Source organism: Pseudonaja textilis, chromosome 1 (genome assembly GCF_049901715.1).
Source record: "Pseudonaja textilis isolate UNSWEBS1 chromosome 1, rPseTex1.2, whole genome shotgun sequence".
Classification (NCBI taxonomy): domain Eukaryota; kingdom Metazoa; phylum Chordata; class Lepidosauria; order Squamata; family Elapidae; genus Pseudonaja; species Pseudonaja textilis.
Genome location: NC_141990.1, coordinates 169,100,953 through 169,122,314, shown reverse-complemented (window position 1 = coordinate 169,122,314; position 21,362 = coordinate 169,100,953). Strand labels below are relative to the sequence as shown.

The 21,362-nt window shown below is 39.0% G+C and overlaps 1 protein-coding gene across 1 annotated transcript; it reads left to right on the top strand.

The window, feature by feature from the left end:
* Positions 1 to 6,727: 6,727 nt before the first annotated feature.
* LOC113433878 (inducible T-cell costimulator-like) lies at positions 6,728 to 15,726 on the top strand. Its single transcript, XM_026696711.2, has 5 exons — positions 6,728 to 7,033; positions 9,047 to 9,094; positions 10,151 to 10,483; positions 14,806 to 14,918; positions 15,353 to 15,726. Exons 1-5 carry the CDS (start codon positions 6,976 to 6,978, stop codon positions 15,422 to 15,424), a joined length of 624 nt encoding a protein of 207 aa, XP_026552496.1. The 5' UTR covers positions 6,728 to 6,975; the 3' UTR covers positions 15,425 to 15,726.
* Positions 15,727 to 21,362: the final 5,636 nt, after the last annotated feature.

Below are 21,362 nucleotides of genomic sequence, written 5' to 3'. Positions count from 1 at the left end.
TCCTTTCCTTCTGTGTTGCATCTCGCACCTATGCCTGCGTCTTTGCCTCACATCAAACTGACATTCCTCAGTTTGATCCTCAGCCAGAGGCTCCGCTACGCTCTCCAGATTATCTGCCGACACCTGAGGCACAACCAGGGAGGAAGGTCCTGGGGAGGAAGGCAATTCCAAATCCTCCAGCAAAGCAGGCTCAAACCTCAGAACCAAATCCTCCTCTTCCTCATGGCTCAAGTCTGTGTCCTCCAGCAAAGCAGGCTCAAACCTCAAGGCCAAATCCTTCTCTTCCTCATTGCTCAAGTCTGTGTCTTCTAACAGAGCAGGCTCAAACCTCTGAGTCACAACAAGAAACTGTTAAACTAAAAGAGATTAGGATGAAACCGATAATACAATCAAACCACCCTGCAAAGTTTGCCTTCCGCACCCTCCAGCGGAAATCAAGACAACCCCTGACAGGATTTAAAACATTAAGAAATACAAACACAAGTACTCACACACAAAAGGAGAAAAGGGGTATAAAAATCAGGGACTTACCATACGAAGCTTGCTAGCCCAGGAATGCAGACTTCTTGCTATCTCTCGCCTTCCTGAAAAATAAGAAGATCCAGCTTTCAAGCAGTTGTCCGTATTCTTGTGCCGGAGCTCTCCCAGTGGGAAAATCGAATCCTCAGAAGAAAGGCATTTTGACAGCCTTTCAAGTATCGATATGTTAAGTGCAAAGATAGCTTATTCAGATATAAAAGTGTTCTGTCCTACCTGTATCCACAGGTGAGAATTTCAAGTTACAGACCAAACAAACAAACAAAACCAGAGACAGAAGATTCAATTGCTCTGTTATCACAGTCCTTTGGCAATCCTCCTAGAATCTGTCTGGCAATTCTGTATAGTTCATAAATCACAATGCTGTAACCAGACGCACTTCTTTCCAAGGCAAAATCCACTTTGTTTCCAGCAAAAATTACGAACTCGTATGCTCACTTATATCCTCTGAGAGAGGGCGTGTCAGTCTCATTAATTAATCCTTTGCTGGACATCTCTTTTCTAATTGAGATTGACGTCTCAATCTTCTCCTAGTTCTGGCATCCAGCCAGCATCCAGCAGTTTCATCACCGCTTGAAGCCTCTGACACACTTTCCTGATTAACAGTTAACACCTGAGGTGCAATCAGGGAGGGAGTTCCAGAAGAGGAAGATGTCTCTGAAACTTCTAATAAATTAGGCTCATCTCTCAGATTCAACTCCTCCTCTTCCCCCAGACTCCTCTCAACGTCACTCAGTAATGCAGGCTCGAATCTCAATGCCAGATCTTCCTCCTCACTCGAGCCTACATCTGCTGACTGACCTGGTTCAAACCTAGGAGGCACAACACTATCCCTCACCGCAGGGCCCTTCCCCCGAGTCTGATGAGCCGGATGCGGTTTCGATGGGAAGTGTTCGTGGAACCTCTGGATAAGGTCCGAAGCATGAACTGTGGAAGCATCCACCCAAGAGAGAACCTCCAAGCCATCTGCCATCCTCCCGACGAGGTACTGAAAGGGTCCTTTCAACCAGCAAGAATCCTGAACGCTAACAACCATGTCATCAGCAGCGGTCTCATTGCTGGGTACCAATGGAGAAGTCGCACCTTCAGGAGAATGGAGTGTACATGATGGGGAGTCAGGAACCAGAAGGGAATGGTGGAAGACAGGATGAATGTGCATGGAGCGCGGCAGGGTGAGTCGATACGCAACGGGATTGATGACCGCCTCAATAGGGAATGGGACCAATGAAGCTGTGGTCCAACTTCTTAATTGGGTGATCGACCCGAAGGTGCTTTGTGGATAACCACACCTTGTCACCCACAGCTAGTGGAGGCAACAGGAAAAATCGTGGATGGTAGCCCATGTTCGCATAAAATGGCGTTACGCGAGTAGATGTATGCTACAAATTGTTAAAGGCAAACTCCACCAAAGGGAGGTAAGTCACCCAATCGTTCTGCCGATGGTTGACAAAACATCTCAGATATTGAGTGAGGATGCCAAGAACTTTCTCAGTCCCGCCATCAGTCTCCGGATGGTGCTCCGACGCCAAACACACCTGCACTTGTAATGCCATCATGAGGTTCTTCCAAAACTGAGCGGTAAACTGGACACCGCAATCCGAAACCACCCTGTCCGGCAGACCAAGTAAATGGAAAACATGCTGCAGAAATAACTGGGCAGTAGTATGGGCCGATGGCAACTTCCGACAAGGGATAAAATGAGCCATCTTGGTGAGCATGTCAACCACCATGAGTACCATCGTATAACCCAATGACAAGGGCAAGTGCATCAAAAAGTCCATGGAGATCACCCCCCCATGGTCTACCCAGAGTCGGCAGCAGTTGAAGGAGTCCAGGAGGCGCACCCAACATGGCCTTTGCTTGTCGACACGTCATACAACAGGCGACGTAAGAAAAGATGTCATGTCGGACCCCTGGCCACCAAAAAGTCCATGTGACAAGGTGAAGAGTTTTAAAGAAGCCAAAACGGCCAGCAGCAGGATTGTCATGACATTGAGTCATGATGATGGCTCTAAGCATCCTGGTGGGTACGTACAATAGTCCTCGATGCTGTAGCAAGCCCTCCTCTAGAGCATGGGGAGTCAGGTCCAATTTCTCCCATTCTTTGCTGTGATCAAGCGTCTACGTGCTGCGCCTCTCTTACTCGAGCCCTCAAATCCACCAGGTCCTGAATAACAGCCAAAGCTTCCAGTGGCAGGATCATACATGGAGGAAGAGGGTCCTCGGGACTATGGTACTCGGGTTTACGAGATAGGGCATCCACTCTCCAATTTTGTCCACTGGGAACGTATGTGACTGAAAAGTTGAACCTAGCAAAGAACAATGACCACCAGATCTGTCGTTGGTTCAACTTCTTGGCAGTGGACAAATGTTCTAGGTTACGGTGATCTGTCCGAACCTCCACCTTGTGCCTAGCCACCTCCTGATGATGTCGCCAGGTCTCGAACGCAGCCTTGATGGCCACCAACTCCTTTTCCCAAATGGTATAATTGCGCTCAGAAGTTGTGAACTTCCTTGAATAATATGCACACGGGAAAAAAGGTGCGCCATCCGTTGGGGCTTGTAGCAACACCGCCCCAATAGCTATGTTGGAGGCATCTGTCTCGACCACAAATGGACGATTCAGATCAGGATGCCTCAATATAGGTTCGGCAATGAAGGCTTTCTTTAGAGCCTCAAAAGCCCGTTGCTGTGGGGGCCCCCACTGGAACGGGACCTTCTTGTGAAGGAGCTGGGTGACAGGATCCATCAGCTTGGCAAAGTCTGGGATGAAGGTCCTGTAGTAATTAGCGAACCCCAAGAGACGTTGCATGTCCTTTACTCGACGAGGGGGTTCCCAACTATACAAGGCCTCTACTTTCCTCAGGTCCATGGCAATGCCCTCAGGAGAGATGATATGCCCTAAGAACTCTACGGAAGTCTGGAAAAAGAGGCATTTCTCCAGCTTCGCATAGAGTTTATGCTCCCGAAGATGTCGTAATACCTGATGGACTTGGCAAAGGTGGCTATCCCTGGACCGAGAGTAGATCAAAATGTCATCCAGGTACACCACCATGTCACCCAGGTATGATCCAGCATGTCCCATAAAATGTCATTCATTAAGTGCTGGAAAACTTTGGGAGCGTTGGTCAACCCAAACGGCATTACGATATATTCAAAATGTCCGTATCGGGTGCCAAACATCGTCTTCCACTCTCCCCCCTTGTGCATCTGCACCAGGTTGTAGGCCCCTCGAAGATCGAGCTTGGTGAAAACAGTGGCCTCTCACAACCGCTCCATCAACTCTGGAATGGGTGGCAAGGGATAACGATTTCTACCATGATGGCATTCAACCGGTGGTAGTCACAGCAGAAATGTAACTCCCCTGTCTTCTTTTTCACAAAAAGAACAGGAGCAGAAAGAGGAGAGGACAATGGTCTGATATATCCCCAGGCCAAGTTCTTATCCAGAAACTCTCGAAGAGCAGCCAATTCGGGCTCAGACATGGAATATAATCGACCCTTGGGCAATGGAGCATCAGGTAGAAGGTCCACGGGACAGTCATAGGCTCGATGCGGTGGTAACTGATCCACCTCCTTCTCGCTGAAAATGTCGGAGAAGTCTGATAGCTCCGGTGATATGGAAACAGCGGGGGCGGCGATGTCCTGGCCAGCGCAGATATGTCTCAGATGATCCACGCACTGGAGACTTGGGAAGGAAATGGCATTCTGCGCCCAAACCACCAAAGGATCGTGCAATCGTAGCCAGGACATGCCGAGAACCAAAGGGAGATGGAGGTCCGAGGTGATATAGAAGCTAATCACCTCCTTGTGGTCTCCGATAACCAAACGCAGTGGCTGGGTAGCAAAGCGAATGGGCCCCGACCTAAGCTCACTCCCGTCAATGGTTTCCACCTTGATGGGTGGTTCCACAGCAACCAAAGGGACATCAAAGCGAGTTGCGAAGGCCCGGTCCATAAAACTAGTCATAGCCCCTGAGTCCACCAATGCAACCGCAGGAATCCCCTCCTTCTGGGGCTGTAGGAAATCCTGCCTGCCCAAAAGTAAATGCTGGAGAGGGCCAGGGTTCACCTCAGCCACTTCAGGTGGTGGTGAGATACATGCCCGACCTAAGGTTTCCCCGAGGCTGAGTCTACCCCGTTTTTCCGACGGCCCAGGATTCGATTCCGGCACTGGTCTTCATGTCCCCCTCCATTTACAAGAACTGGCAAAATGTCCTGGCCCCCCACAATAAAGGCACAAACCTCCCTGGAACCTTTGCGAGCATTCTTGCGCCGTCAACCACAGGCGGAGTGCACCCAACTCCATCGGCTCCTCGGTCCTGGTTACAGTATTGTGGGATACCAAGGGTGCGGGTTGTACTGGAGGTTGTGGCCATGAGTGAGAGGGCGGTTCCAGAACTGGTTGTTTGCTCTTGCATTGATGAAGCTGGGCATCAATACGTAGACATTGTATGACCAAGGCATCCAGGGTTAGAGCCCACTCTGCATGCACCAGCTCATCCTGGATGTCATCAGCCAAGCCCTCCTGAAAGGCATCGATGTGGGCTAACTCATTCCAAGTAGAGTCCATGAAGAGCAGATGAAACTCTGCAATGAATTCTTGTAAAGGACGTTTCCCCTGATGAATGTCCTTCAAGCGTCTGGCCACAGTTTGACTTTTAATGGGATTCTCAAACATGACACTGAGGTGCAATCAGGGAGGGAGCTCCAGAAGAGGAAGATGTCTCTGAAACTTCTAACAAATTAGGCTCATCTCTCAGATTCAACTCCTCTTCCCCCAGACTCCTCTCAACGTTGCTCAGCAATGCAGGCTCAAATCTCAATGCCAGATCTTCCTCCTCACTCGAGCCTACATCTGCTGACTGACCTGGTTCAAACCTCGGAGGCACAACATAAAAGTATATTGAATATTGTTGTAAACCAGATTCTGCTATATTTTCCTTTTTTATCTCTATTTTTGGTTTATTCCTTTTTTCATTTTGCATATTGTTAAATTATTTTAAAAAGTTACATAGTTAATGTAAACTATTAATTTCCCAAATTAAACACATCAGAATTTCTTGTATTTCTTTTTTTTCCTAGTGACCTACTTCTATGTGCCTTGCATATTCCAAGAAAATTCTGGGTCAAAACTCAAAGAGGAACACATGTGAGGGAAAGTGATTGATTCACAAATCACTATGGCTGTTGAATAGACAGTCTTAATTGAGTCAGTGCAGTCCATCTCGTTTAGGGCATGACCTTGAAGCCTGTGATATGAAAATGGTTGGTGGAGGTGATCCAGTACTGAAAAAAACTGTCTTGACTTTGTGTATTCTGATTATCAGCTGTCCAAAAACTTGCCTCATTCCCTATGATTGTATTTATACTTAGATCTAGTATTTGGTCCTTATTTTTTCCTAAACTTTCTTGTATGAAGAACTCATCTGCTCACTTTAGGATGTTGTTAGGCCTTGTTTTCATTGTAGTGCAAACCAATTCTCTTTAGTATAAACTCAGGAAACTTGGTAATTCTCAGGGGGAAAAGGTCAACACTGCTATCATGATAGGTAACTTCCTGTTTTAGTTAAGAAACACAAATTTTAAAATGTTTTCTGGAATAGATAACAAGAGCTGCTTATAAAAATCCATGGAAATTTCCAGTTTATTGAGGTATATCAGAAAGAGCAAGAAATAGATTTCTGTTCTTTCTAGAAGTAAAGGTAAAAGTTTTTCCTGTCCAGTTGTGTCTGACTCTAGGAGTTGGTGGTGTTCATCTCTGTTTTTTAGCCAAGGTGGCAGAGTTGTATGAAGACACTTCCATGGTCAAACGGCCAGCATGACTATACTCTGAGAGCTCATTCTATTGCATGGTGCTGAGATCTTTTTTGTTCTTTCTAATTCAAGTCTTAAATTATTGTATATAACTAAAAAAATGGCTTTCCAAACAAATATAGAAAAAAAAAACCCTACTAAATGTTGAAATGAATAAAGTCAAAATAATTCACAGACCATTGACCTCTAATTATTAGGACTAGTGTGTTGTAGTTTTCCTCTTTCAGCCCAGCCTCTATTTTTCTAACTCAGCATTAATGTGAAGAAAAAGTTCAGCATATCAAAGGCTATCATTGGCTTGATTTCTGTCAGCTCAGATTAAACTGGAACTAGTTTCAAATTCTGATTCATTGAAATAAACTGAGACAGGAAAAAGATGATCATTTCAGTGAAATAAAAACCGGGGAAAACCAACTCTTGAGATAAATCACACATTTCAGGGTGATGTATAGATATTTCTACATGTGGAATTTAAACAAAGAACAGAATAATTTTTAACAAAAACAGTGATCTTTTCTACTACTGAGAATCTAAAAAGACAGAGAAGCACCGTCATTTCTTCAAGATAAAACTTTGTTCCTTAACAGTACAAAACATTAATTTTAGCATCTAGGTTCGTGAATATGAAAATAGGCATTGTGGCTTTCTGTCTTTTGTGTTGCTGCTTTGAAGCTTTGCATGGTAAGTGATATGGCAGGTTCTGTTGACAGCAATTTCCTTTGGTTGTGATTTTATTGAGTTTAAAGACTGCATAAGAAATGTTTAGAAGCAATCACCCTGAAGTACGGTAAAGAACAGGCATTTACACTATGAAAAATTGAATCATTCTCTAGCTATAGGACCAAATTTATCTGTTGATATTTCTTATGTGCCATTGTTTAGTTTACTAAAACTGTATCCACTAGTATATTATTATAGGAATGTCTTTGAACAGAGTTATAATAATCATTTTAAATTTATTATAAAAGTTATATTAAAAAACAACTCCAGAAAATGATTGCCAACTTTGTCAGGTATATTTTAACAAGAGACAAACTTTTCTCAGTTGGAATTCCTTGTCTATGGAAGGCCTATGTCCAATACAAGATTTCCAGTATATTGTTTAGTTGGTTTTTAAACTGTTTCCAACCTTGTGCTTATATCAGATAAAGTTGGCTTTACTTTTTTTTTTACTTTATATCTATTTTTGACTCCTGGATTATTCTGAAGTATTCTAGTTGCATGTGTGAAGGACCAACATTTTACATAGGAAGTCTAATTCAAAATCTCCTTTAATTTACTGAGACTTACCCCAGGTGAATATATTTTGGAGTATTGCTTTAATTTGTTTAGATTATATTTTAATAATGATGGTTGTCCAAGAAATACACCCTTTGTGTAATCCCATGGTGCTTCAAAACTATCAGTGTGGAAGTCAGGAGTTGGCAGTGTACGATGTGCTGCATGTGAATAGAAGATAGTTGTGATAGTTCAGCTACTTCATTTAGGTTCATTTCTATAAAGTCTTAGAAATTAATAAGAAACCACATCTTTATTATATTATTTCTATATTACTATTAGCATTTCAGATTTTTTAAATTATACTTTAAACAAGTCAAGCATCATTTGACTGCGGTAGGCACCATTTTTCAGTCATTGATTGGCAATAATTATAAATTAATTGGAACAAATGCTTAAGGTTTTGCAAGACCTATGATTTCTTTAGGAAACACAAAATGAAAAAGAGGCTTTTGATAATTCATTTATGCTTTTAGCATTATAGTTATGAATCCACTAGATCTGATATTCTGCTTTTAATCAAATCTATTAACAGATAGACTAAGACAGCTGAAGTAGATAAGAGAAAAAAATTGCATGAAAGAGTTAAGAGTCATGTACCAGCTGAACAAGGAGCTAGAGTTTCAGCAGTTATTGCTTTCTTATCTTGTTGTAGTCAACTGTTCACATTTGCTCTTGAGCGCCTGGTGCTTTCTTCATGTTACCTCCAAACTTCCTTGCATTCCTAAACTTTGAGAAGGAAATTGGGATAACAGCATTCACTTCCATGCTCCTTTCATTTGGCCTTGATAGTTTCACCAAGCTTTTCTCCATAGCAGAAGTCTATATTACATGTTGAGTACAACTCCAGGTACATAGGATTCTCAATGGCCCATAAAGCAATCTTAGAAAGGAGCTAAGAAATTGTAGGACTTGATATATACAAGCAGAATATACTACAGGTAAACAGAAAAAGACATTTTAAAAAAAAATTCTCCTACTGCAGTCCCAGTCATTGGCAACTGCCTTGCATGCACTTCTGCTTTTAGGTTTCTAACCACATTGCCACAATGATAATATCATGACACATAACCCACTCTTTTATACTTGTATTGCAGTATCTTACATGCCCTTTCTTGATTTCTCTGCACAATGTGTTTTAATTCTAATTCTGATCATAATATACACATCCTTGACTACAAACTTTTTGCAAATATTATTTACATTTACAACTTTAACGTAATATGTAATATAAATAATGTTCAAAGAATTTATGATATGCAAAATTATAGGAGAACTTTACAATGATTGATAAATTTATTTAAACTATTGTGTTCTTAATTTCTACTATGCAATTTAAAAGTTTATGTACATTGGTTTTTTTTGTAATCTAAAAAATGTCAAGTGCCTTTGACTATTTCCATATACCATTTTTAGGTGTTGGCCAGTGTCCATCCATTTCATCCTGCACTACATCTTGCACAGGTATGACTTATTATGTTTTAATGACATTAATTAAGGACATCATATCCAAATGAGTATGACAAGAATTAACAATTGATATTTGCAATTCTGCACAATTAATGCCTCATGAGTCAATATGATTTAAATTTTATGTCCAAGTATCAAACTTTAATCCAGTTTAACTGCTCTTGAATTGTGATTAATGTTTCAAGTTTTATAATGAGAATCATAAAAATATTTCTCCTGTTGTCTTGAGATACATATCATTTCCTGTCTTTTTAACCAGGCCCTAGAAGTTGATTTGTGACCTGCTGTTGATACTGTTTTTGACTAATCTATGTTTTGAGGGTTGTGTAACATCTGTGTTGTCTCCCTGAAATGGGTGGGAAGTTTTTTAGTTTCTCTAAAATTATTATTTTGCTGCTGTTTAATTTTGAATTTACTATATTGTTCTATGCCATCTAATGTTTCAGTACCTGAGATAGCTTGTTCATTTTTTAAAAGAAATATAATGAAAAGCAACCAATTGCTTACTTGTATTGCTACTATAATGGGCCCTGTCCCTGCAATGCCTTTTTTTTTTTTTTTTGCTGTTACTTGCTTAAACATTGTGATGTCATAGATTGGCAAGGCTACCTTAGATAAGTCAGCTGCCGGCTTGTGAAGACTAATCACAAATGCTGGAATTCTAAAGAAAACCTATCAACTTATTTTTGAAGAAGATCAAAAGCACAAAAAGTATCAGTAACCTAGGATAAACATCTGACAATCAGTTCAACCATTTTGGAGGCATAGAAAAATGTTTGCAAAACAAGTATCCTGTGTTGGATTGAATGAGATTGCACAAGTTGATGCAATTGATCGCATCAATTATAAGGTTTATACTATATCATTATCAGGTTAATCCTGAGATTAAATAATATATGTGGCAGGATATTTAGAAAAAACCTTACTCCATTTCCTTCTTTTGCCTTATGTTTTTCCTCTACATATTTCTTTGTTAACAAAGCAGACAACTGCTAACTTCCCATGGCAATGTTCACTTGTTGCTTGTTAACAGTTTCCTTCTTTCTGCAGAGAATATCACCAACCATTCTCAGATCAAAGATGAATTTCCAAGAGAAAATTTTACTTTGATTTGTCCTTTGCCCAGCAATGTGAAAGGTTTCTATATGAAGCTGTATAAGGGCAAGAGCAATCAAGAAGTCTGTTCTCTTTATGTAGACAATGGGGAAAAAAATTCTGAAAGAACAAATGAATTCTGTGAACCAATCCATTCAGATGAAATGGTATCATTCACTCTCAGAAATTTAAAAAGCAAGGATAGTGATACTTACATCTGTTGCCTAGAAGTTCTTACTCCAGTCTACCGTTGTTGCAAATCGAACGAAAAGCACCTCTATGTTCAAGGTAAGTTGTCATTATTTTTGAGAACACAATTAAATAAATCTAACAAAATATGATTTAACAGACCAATTCCTTTTGTCAAATCATTTTTATCTTATTTTAAAGAAAATGTTTTTCTTCTTTCATCTCCTTTGGAAGGAAGGAACACTGAATTCTGGGAAAATGTCAGCAGTTCTTCTCAACAGGCAACAGTAGCCTTTCTAAAAAGAGGCATGTAATATAAATGTATAAAGGAATAATACTTGTGATATCATCATTTAGGAGAAGGCTAAATTCCACAAATCCCACTAGGTCCATGTATTTTTTAAAAAATATTTTATTGAACAAAATAATTAAAAACATTGAATATAGTGAAACCGGCTTGACATAACTTTTGGTCAATATCACATAGATATATATTTTTCTATATATATATACACACATTTGTTTGTTCATATATTATATTTTCCAGAATCATTGGTCCTATTTTCATCTCTTACACTCATTTACCCTCTCAGCAACTCTTTTCCCAACTTGACCTTCCTTTCTGCCCCCACCAGTGATAAAATCTATTCCAAATTGTGTGATATTCCGACTCGTCTTTATTTTTCATCTCTTAAGTTAGCTTGTCCATTTCAGCGCATAACAGACTTTTGTTTATTATTTTGTCTTCACTTGGTATGTCTATCTCTTTCCAGTTCTGAGCAAATGCTATTCTTGTCACAGTAATAACATGTGTAATCAAATATAGATCATCTTTATTGTATTTTTTGGATATGATTTCTAATAGAAAACATTCTGATACATGATCTAATTTAAAACCCAACATTTCCTCCAACCACTTCCCCGTCCTAAGCCAAAACTTTTGCACTTTTTTGCAGCTCCACCAAGCATGGTAATATGTTCCCCATTCCATTGAGCATTTCCAACAATTTGGGGATTGGTTTTTGTACATCTTAGCCAATCTGGCTGGCGATGATGCTATCGATAAAACATTTTAAGCAAATTTTCCTTGTATGCAGTGGCCAGGGCAATCTTTATTCCCTTCTCATACTGTTTGCCATTGATCCAATTTGATACTATACCTGAAATGTCTAGCCCATACCACCATTGTCTCCTTTACCTGTTCTTCCTCTAATTTGTAGGCTAGTAGAAATTTGTAAATTTTCCCTATTAATTTATCCTCTGATCCCAAAATAATTTTGTCTGATTGTTTCTTGCATGTTAATCCCCCATTCTTTTTTATCCTGTTTATACCTTGCTTGTATCTGTAGATATTCCCACCACTCTAAATCCATCCCCATTGCTTTAGGTCCTGTCTAGTTTTTAACTGTCCATTTTCATTTAAGACATCTTTATAAGTAATAGTTTTCCCTTGTTTTAATAAGTTTGGATGTGTTATCGCCCATCAACTGGGTGGAGGGAAGTCTCAAATCCCCTCCCTGGCTTTGCAATTACTCCCTCCTAAAGACACCTGAAGCGGTGGTCTAAAATGACCACCCTGAAGGGGAAGATTGGACTGGAATAAGTGTGCAGGAGAGAATGAAAGAAGTGAACAGCAGGAGGAACGGGACAATATAATTAAATGGAAGTTACCCCCAGGATTAACATTTCAAAGAATTCATAAGAAAGGATTTAAAGCAGCAAATTGAAAGAGGAAAAAAAAGGTGTGAATTGCCTTTGACAGCAGCAGAGCTTCGAACCAAGAGAGGTAGAATCTGGAGGAGGAATCATCTAATCAACTTGGATAAGTATATCTTGTTTTTACATAGGCACTGATAAAGCTGAACTATAGATTGTTAAAGAGAAAATTTAATATCAATTGGATTTGACTTTTTTGAAAGATTGTGGTTTAAAAAGCTCTGAATAATCGGGAAGGAAGAAGAGGAGGTGTGGACTTGTCAGAACAAAGAGTGCCATCTGAGTTAAAACTAACATGTTTTCTTTAAAAAAACTCTCTTAAAAATACATGGGAAATTGATACAAAAAAGAATTTTGGAAAATTGAAACATTGAAACAAAGAAACGGAGATTCTACCCTTGGATTAATTGTTGGTTCTGATATGGATTTGGCATTGGATTGGGTGAGGATTAAAACTTGAGAGGACAAAAATAAAAGTGGACTGTTGGAAATTAATTTTAAAGACACTATTTGGACTAACTAGAAAGCTGTAAAATGGTGATATCTTTTCAGGCATTAAAAATGGAACTTGGAAACATGAAAGAAATATTACAAGAACGAGGTGAAACTCTGGGCTTTGTTTTTAAATTTTTTGAAGATGCATGAACAACAAAGACAAAGAAGAGGTGGAGCAAACCTCAGAAGGAGCCATCTTTAACTACCATTGAGAACAAGGAAATCTGGAAAGAAAGAGGAAAAGAGTTGGAAATAAATATCAGTGATTTGGGAAATTGAATAAAGAGGGAAATATCCGGAAAATTAAAAAGGGGGGAAAGAGTCAGCAGAAATTTGAAGGTCAGAAGTGAGTTATAAATAGAGAGGGGGTTAAAAACTGGACTGAAAGAATAAAAGAGAAAATATTAGGGGAAGGAAGGGAAAAGAAACAGGATTTGAGAACCAAGAAATATGGGAATTCTAAAAAAATAGGGGAATAATGGCTGAATGATACTTGGAAGGGGGATTCTGCAAGGAAGTGCTGGGGGGTAACATAAATAAATTTGTAGTTTTGAAATGAGGAAATATCGATTGACAAGATGGAAAAATAGAATTGTTATTTTTGTTAATGCTCTTTCATTTATGTATAGAGATAATTGTAATACAGAATAGAATATGTTAATTGAATATATTGTGTTGTGACTCGGAGGTTTGAGCCTGCTCTGTTAGAGGACACAGACTTGAATAATGAGGAAGAGGAGGATTTGGCTCTGAGGTTTGAGCCTGCTTTGTTAGAGGATTTGGAATTGCCTTCCTCTCCCCAGGACTTTCCTCTTCAGCAAGACCTTCCTCCCTGGTTGTGCCTCAGGTGTTGGCAGATAATCAGGAGAGCGTATCAGAGTCTCTGACTGAAGATCAAGCTGAGGAATGCTGGCTTCATGCGAGGCAATGGCGCAGGAAAAAGTGCGAGTTGCAACGCAGAAAGAAAGGACAAATCAGAGAATGAGATGAGGGACTGACACGCCCCACAGGGAATAAAAGTGGGTGTGTTAGCTCTGGGTTTTTGTTCGGGACAACGTGTTAATTTGTGAGAGAAGCTTCAAAAGATTTTGTGTGTGGCGATAGCTCGTGATTTATGTTCTTGCTTTATTATCGGACTTGGCAGACAGCTTGTGTGAGTCTGCCAAGAACTTTCCTGGCTCAAAGAATTTAACCCTGTCATTACTGGACTTGTCTGCTTGTTTATATTCCTTTGGAAACTTGGATTTCTTACCTCTTGGCACAGGTGAGACAGAACATTGAAATATACTGAGATAAAATGGAATGATATAGGAGAAGAGCTGAAATTGAACTAAAATCAGGGTTTAGGATTAAATCTTTTTGAAATTGTAGATAAACTTTATGAAATTAAAAGGGGGAAACCATGCAGAATCTGATTTATATATGTTATGTAGTCTTAAAGGGGATTAATTTTAATGTTTTAGGTAATAAAATGTTAAGCATTTTAATGGGATTTAAAAGGGAAGATAATTAATGAATATGTAACAGAGCTGGCACACAGTGATATTTTAGGGGGGGGGAAACCAATTTATAGGAGTGTTATTAATTAGAACTTTAAAAGATGGTACAAATGTGACAGTTAAAAGTACTAAAGTATAATAATTATGGTTAATATATGAGAATTAAATAATGATAAGCATTTGGAATAATATAACAAAATAGAAAATATACAAAAGTACAAAATGTACAAACAATGTACAAAATGTACATTGTTAAGATAAGAAAATAAATATAAAAATTGAATATGTAACTATGGTCATATTTGTATATATATTTGAAACCTGTAATCATGCTGTTCTCTAAAAAGAGATGTTAAAATGTGGAAAACTGAATAAAACTTGTTTTAAAAAAAAGCAGGAAAGAAATCTAATAAGAAACCAAAATACACTGCTGAAGATGGAAAAGTAGCAGACCAGTAATTCTTGTAGTCAAACTTCATTTCTGAGTCACAATAACACGATGGTTGGCAGCTTGGCTAATTTCTATTGGCTTCATCCCTTCTCCCTCCCTGTGTCTATAATCATATGTCAAGAGGTATTTATGGACATAGCTGATCACCAGCCAGTTCAAAAGTAAAATTGGCCAAGTTTTTGGGCTATACTACACAATTCATAAATAGTGGCTGTTAATCTCAAGTCTTAATTATAAACACCAATTTGATTCTTTCCCAGATTCAGAAAAATCTTGCTGGCTATCGGAAGTTACATCATGGATACTTATTGGACTCGTAGTGTTCTTATTTGTTGCCTGCATCTTTTCCTTAATAGGGTGTTTTAGAAGTGCGGTAAGTGGTTTTCACAGCTTTCTTCAAGACTTGTTTCTCCCAGATATAGTAGAGTTTCCATTTTATGAGATTCATAGACATACAGTGTCAGAATGTGGAATGGAAACTCCTTTGATGAATAAATCCAAGCCATTTATTTACTATTGGAATTCAGTCACAAGTGATAGCATTTACTGCATAAGATGGAGTTGTTTGTTTATTTTAGTCACCTGAAGTTTTAGAACTAGGGCAAAAGGAGAAAGAATACTGTAAACCAGCAAAATACTGGCTGCAAAAGAATTGATAAATAATAGTGGATCCAGCCAAGCTCTGAAGTCATTTGGAAAGCATCCAGCAGGAAGTGAACAGGGGTAGTAATCCTTTTATTTTTATTTTTTTACTCTAAATGTGCATAGTAAAATCAGAAACCCACATCATCTCCTTTTTCTTTCCAGGTTTGCCAATGTGCCAACACTTATCAAAACAACACTGAATATATGTCCATGGCGGCAGTAAAACCTAGATGAAAATGCAGTATCCAGAGAAAATACATAAAATGGGTTCCATGAAGCAGTGTGGTCAAAGTTGACCTTGGACTTAATTTACTTTCAAGGAGTTGGTTTTTTCTCCTTGCTTATCTCTTCAAGATTGTTCTCCACATATTAATCTTGCATTCCTCCTCAATGCCAGTTCCAGATACTAGGATTGCCTTTTCTACTGTTATTTTTCTGTTATGAATCAAATTCTTTATAGACTAAACACCTAGAATATATTTTAAAGTCATGAATGTTATAACTTCCTCAAAATTAAAATACTGCTTTTAATCAGATTTTATTTCTTTAATTTTGCCTTAAACAACTTGGGAGAATCTGCTTAAATGAAGTACATAATAAAATTCTAAATACCTAAAATTCTACCTTCTGTATTGAGATGTGCCTTGGGATAACACTTCAAAAAAAGCTCAGATCCAAAAATCAAGTGGATTTACAATGTTCCCCACCCTGCAGAACATGAAAATGAGCTTAATTTTGAAATTTGAGCTCTGCTTCAAAAGTTATGAATCCCTGCTAAACAGTTCTACCTTCCATTTTTGAGCTCAAAAAAAGCTAGCCTCCGAATAGCACGTGGATGTTCAATGTTTCCCACCCCGCAGAACATGAAAATGAGCTTAATTTTGAAATCCGAGCTCTTCTCCAAAACTTATGCATTGCTGCTAAATTGAGTTCGACCTTCCATTTGGAGATGTGATAACTTCGGATTTCAAAATTAAGCTCATTTTCATGTTCTGCAGGGTGGGAAATGTTGAACATCCACATGAAAATCGGGTGCTAGCTTTTCCTGAGAAGTTAACACATCTCAAAATGGAAGGTGGAACTCAACATAGCAGCAATGCATAACATTTGAACAGAGCTCGGATTCAAAATTAAGCTCATTTTCATGTTCCTCGGGGGGGAAACATTGCACATCCACATGATATTTGGATGCTAGCTTTTCCTAAGAAGTTATCACAAGGCATATCTCAAAATGGAGGGTCGAACTCAATTTAGCAGCAATGCATAACTTTTGAAGGAGTGCTCAGATTTCAAAATTAAGCTCATTTTCATGTTCTGCGGGGTGGGAAACGTTGAACATCCACATGAAATTCGAGAGCTAGCTTTTCCTGATAAGTTATCACATCTCAAAATGGAAGGTTGAACAATTTAACTCGGGTTTTGCACATCCACATGACATTCAGATGCTAGCTTTTCCTTAGAAATTATCACAAGGCATATCTCAAAATGGAAGCTCCAACTCAATTTAGCAGCAATGCATAAGTTTTCAAGAGAGCTCGGATTTGAAAATTAAGCTCATTTTCATGTTCTGCAGGGTGGGAAAAATTGACCATCCACATGATATTCGAGTGCTAGCTTTTCCTGAGAAGTTATCACATCTCAATATGGAAGGTAGAACTCAATTTAGCAGGAATGCATAACATTTGAACAGAGCTCGGATTCAAAATTAAGCTCATTTTAATGTTCTGCGGGGGGGAAACATTGCACATCCACATGATATTTGGATGCTAGCTTTTCCTAAGAAGTTATCACAAGGCATATCTGAAAAAGGAAGGTCGAACTAAATTTAGCAGCAATGCATAACTTTTGAAGAAGTGCTCAGATTTCAAAATTACGCTCATTTTCATGTTCTGCGGGATGGGAAATATTGAACATCCAAATGATATTTGGAGGCTAGCTTTTCCTAAGAAGTTATCACAAGGCCTATCTCAAAATGGATCGAACTCAATTTTGCAGCAATCATAACTTTTGAAGAAGGGCTCGGATTTCAAAATTAAACTCATTTTCATGTTCTGCAGGGTGGGAAATATTGCATATCCACTTGATATTTGGATGTTAGCTTTTCCAAAGAAATTATCATAAGGCATATCTGAAAATGGAAGGTCGAACTCAATTTAGCAGCAGTGAATAACTTTTGAAGAGAACTCGGATTCAAAATTACGCTCATTTTCATGTTCTGAGGCGTGGGAAACGTTGACCATACACATGAAATTCGAGAGCTAGCTTTTCCAGATATCACATCTCAAAATGGAAGGTCGAACTCAATTTAACTCAGGTTTTGCACATCCACATGATATTCGGATTCTTAGCTTTTCCTGAGAAATTATCACAAGGCATATCTCAAAATGGAAGGTCCAACTCAATTTAGCAGCAATGCATAACTTTTGAAGAGAACTCGGATTCAAAATTACGCTCATATTCATGTTCTCTGAGATGGGAAACATTGAACATCCAAATGATATTCAGGTGCTAACTTTTCCTGGGGTTATCACATCTCAAAATAGAACGTCAAAACTCAATTCTGCTCGGATTTTGCACCCACATGATATTCGGCTGTTAGCTTTTCCTAAGAAGTTATCACAAGGCATATCTCAAAATGGAAGCTCCAACTAAATTTAGCAGCAATGCATAAGTTTTCAAGAGAGCTTAGATTCAAAATTAAGCTCATATTCATGTTCTGTGCTGTGGGAAACGTTGAACATCCACATGAAATTCGAGAACTAGCCTTTCCTGATAAATTATCACATTTCAAAATGGAAGGTCGAACTCAATTTAACTTGGGTTTTGCACATCCACATGATATTCGGATGCTAGCTTTTCCTGAGAAATTATCACAAGGCATATCTAAAAATGGAAGATAGAACTCAATTTAGCAGCAATGCATAACTTTTGAAGAAGTGCTCAGATTTCAAAATTAAGCTCATTTTCATGTTCTGAGGGGTGGGAAACGTTGACCATCCACATGAAATTCGAGAGCTAGCTTTTCCTGAGAAGTTATCACATCTCAAAATGGAAGGTAGAACTCAATTAGGAGCAATGCATAATTTTTGAATAGAGCTCAGATTCAAAATTGCGCTCATTTTCATGTTCTGTGAGATGGGAAACATTGAACATCCAAATGATATTTGGAGGCTAGCTTTCCCTAAGAAGTTATCACAAAGCATATCTCAAAATGGAAGGTAAAACTCAATTTAGCAGCAATGCATAACTTTTGAAGAAGAGCTCGGATTTCAAAATTAAATTCATTTTCATGTTCTGCGGGGTGGGAAACCTTGTACATCCACATGATATTTGGATGCTAGCTTTTCCAGAGAAGTTATCACAAGGTATGTCTCAAAATGAGGTCAAACTCAATTTAGCAGCAATGCATAACTTTTGAAGAAGAGCTCGGATTCAAACAAGCAAATTTTCATATTCTGCAGGGTGGGTAACCTTGAACATCCACAGGATATTTGGGTGCTAACTTTTCCTGAGAAGTTATCACATCTCAAAATGGAAGGTAGAACTCAATTAGGAGCAATACAGAATTTTTGAAGAGAGCTCGGATTCAAAATTACGCCCACTTTCATGTTCTGTGGGGTGGGAAACTGCACATCGAACTCAATTTGACTCGGATTTTGTACATCCACATGACATTTGGATAGAAGGTTTTCCTAAGAAGTTACCACAAGTTATACCTCAAAATGGAAGGTCAACCTGAATTTAGTAGCAATGCAATGTTCTGAAGAGTTCGGATTTTGAAATTAAGCTCATTTTCATGTTCTGCGGGGTGGGAAACATTGAAGATCCACAGAATATTCGGATGCAAGATTTCCTAAGAAGTTATCATATCTCAAAATGGAAGGTCGAACTCAATTTAGCAGCAATGCAAACTTTTGAAGAAGAGCTCGGATTTTGAAACAAAGCTCAGGAACATGCACATGATAGTAGGGTTCTAGTTTTTCTTGAGCAGTTATCACCGCTAAATGGCAGGTCGAACTCAATTTAGCAGCAATGTAAACTTTTGAAACTCGATTTCAAAATTAAGCTCATTTTCATGTTCTGCGGGTTGGGAAACATTGAACATCCACATGATATTCGGATGCTAGTTTTTCTTGGGCAGTTATCACCTCAAAATGGAAGGTTGAACTCAATTTAGTAGCAATGCAAACTTCTGCAGAAAAGCTCGGAGTTTGAAATTAAGCTCATAATCATGTTCTGCGGGTTGTGAAACATATAACATCCACATACTGTTCGGATGCAACTTTTCCTAAGAAGTTATCATATCTCAAAATTGAAGGTTGGGTTAGGGTTAGGGTTAGGGTTAGGGGTTAGGGTTAGGGGTTAGGGTTACTGTTTGGGTTAGGGTTAGGCTTAGGGTTAGGGTTAGGTTAGGTTTAGGGTTGGGGTTAGGGTTAGAGTTAGGGTTGGGGTTGGGGTTGGGGTTAGGGGTTAGGGTTAGGGTTAGGGTTAGGGTTAGGGTTAGGGTTAGGGTTTTTCCGAAGAAGTTATCAATCTCAAAATGGAAGGTAGACCTGAACTTAGCAGCAATGCAATGTTCTGAAGAGCTCGGATTTTGAAATTGAGCTCATTTTCATGTTCTGCGGGGTGGGAAACATTGAAGATCCACAGAATATTCGGATGCAACATTTCCTAAGAAGTTATCATATCTCAAAATGGAAGGTCGAACTCAATTTAGCAGCAATGTAAACTTTTGAAACTCGATTTCAAAATTAAGCTCATTTTCATGTTCTGCAGGGTGGGAAACATTGAACATCCACATTATATTGGGATGCCAGTTTTTCTTGAGCGGTTATCACCTCAATATGGAAGGTTGAACTCAATTTAGCAGCATTGCAAACTTCTGAAGAACTCGGATTTTGAAATTAAGCTCATAATCATGTTCTGCGGGTTGTGAAACATGTTATCATCCACATACTGTTCGGATGCAACTTTTCCTAAGAAGTTATCATATCTCAAAATTGAAGGTTGGGTTGGGGTTAGGGTTAGGGGTTCGGGTTAGGGTTTGGGTTAGGGTTAGAGTTTGGGGTTAGGGTTAGGGTTAGGGTTAGGGTTAGGGTTGGGGTTGGGGTTGGGGTTGGGGTTGGGATTGGGGTTGGGGTTGGGGTTAGGGTTAGGGTTGGGGTTAGGGTTAGGGTTAGGGTTAGGGTTAGGGTTTTTCCTAAGAAGTTATCAATCTCAAAATGGAAGGTAGACCTAAACTTAGCAGCAATGCAATGTTCTGAAGAGCTCGGATTTTGAAATTGAGCTCATTTTCATGTTCTGCGGGGTGGGAAACATTGAAGATCCACAGAATATTCGGATGCAACATTTCCTAAGAAGTTATCATATCTCAAAATGGAAGGTCGAACTCAATTTAGCAGCAATGTAAACTTTTGAAACTCGATTTCAAAATTAAGCTCATTTTCATGTTCTGCAGGGTGGGAAACATTGAACATCCACATTATATTGGGATGCTAGTTTTTCTTGAGCGGTTATCACCTCAAAATGGAAGGTTGAACTCAATTTAGCAGCAGTGCAAACTTCTGAAGAACTCGGATTTTGAAATTAAGCTCATAATCATGTTCTGCGGGTTGTGAAACATATAACATCCACATACTGTTCGGATGCAACTTTTCCTAAGAAGTTATCATATCTCAAAATTGAAGGTTGGGTTAGGGTTAGGGTTAGGGTTAGGGGTTAGGGTTAGGGTTAGAGTTTTTCCTAAGAAGTTATCACATCTCAAAATGGAAGGTTGGGTTAGGCTTAGGCTTAGGGTTGTTAGGGTTTAGGGTTAGGGTTAGGGTAAGGGTTAGGGTTAGAGTTAGGGTTAGGGTTTTTCCTAAGAAGTTATATCTCAAAATGGAAGGTAGACCTGATCTTAGCAGCAATGCAATGTTCTGCAGAGCTCGGATTTTGAAATTAAGCTCATTATCACATTCCGTTAGTTGGGAAACATTGAACATCCACATAATATTCGGATGCAACTTTTCCTAAGAAGTTATCATATCTCAAAATGGAAGGTCGAACTCAATTTAGCAGCAATGTAAACTTTTGAAACTCGATTTCAAAATTAAGCTCATGTTCATGTTCTGCGGGGTGGGAAACATTTAAGATCCACAGAATATTCGTATGCATCATTTCCTAAGAAGTT

What these genes read in the sequence shown, in the direction of transcription:
- LOC113433878 (XM_026696711.2), top strand. Translation starts at nt 6,976, where the DNA reads ATGAAAATAGGCATTGTGGCTTTCTGTCTTTTGTGTTGCTGCTTTGAA. An exon ending in CTGCTTTGAAGCTTTGCATG is followed by an intron (nt 7,034 to 9,046) that starts GTAAGTGATATG and finishes TACCATTTTTAG; the next exon opens with GTGTTGGCCAGTGTCCATCC. An exon ending in CTGCACTACATCTTGCACAG is followed by an intron (nt 9,095 to 10,150) that starts GTATGACTTATT and finishes TTCTTTCTGCAG; the next exon opens with AGAATATCACCAACCATTCT.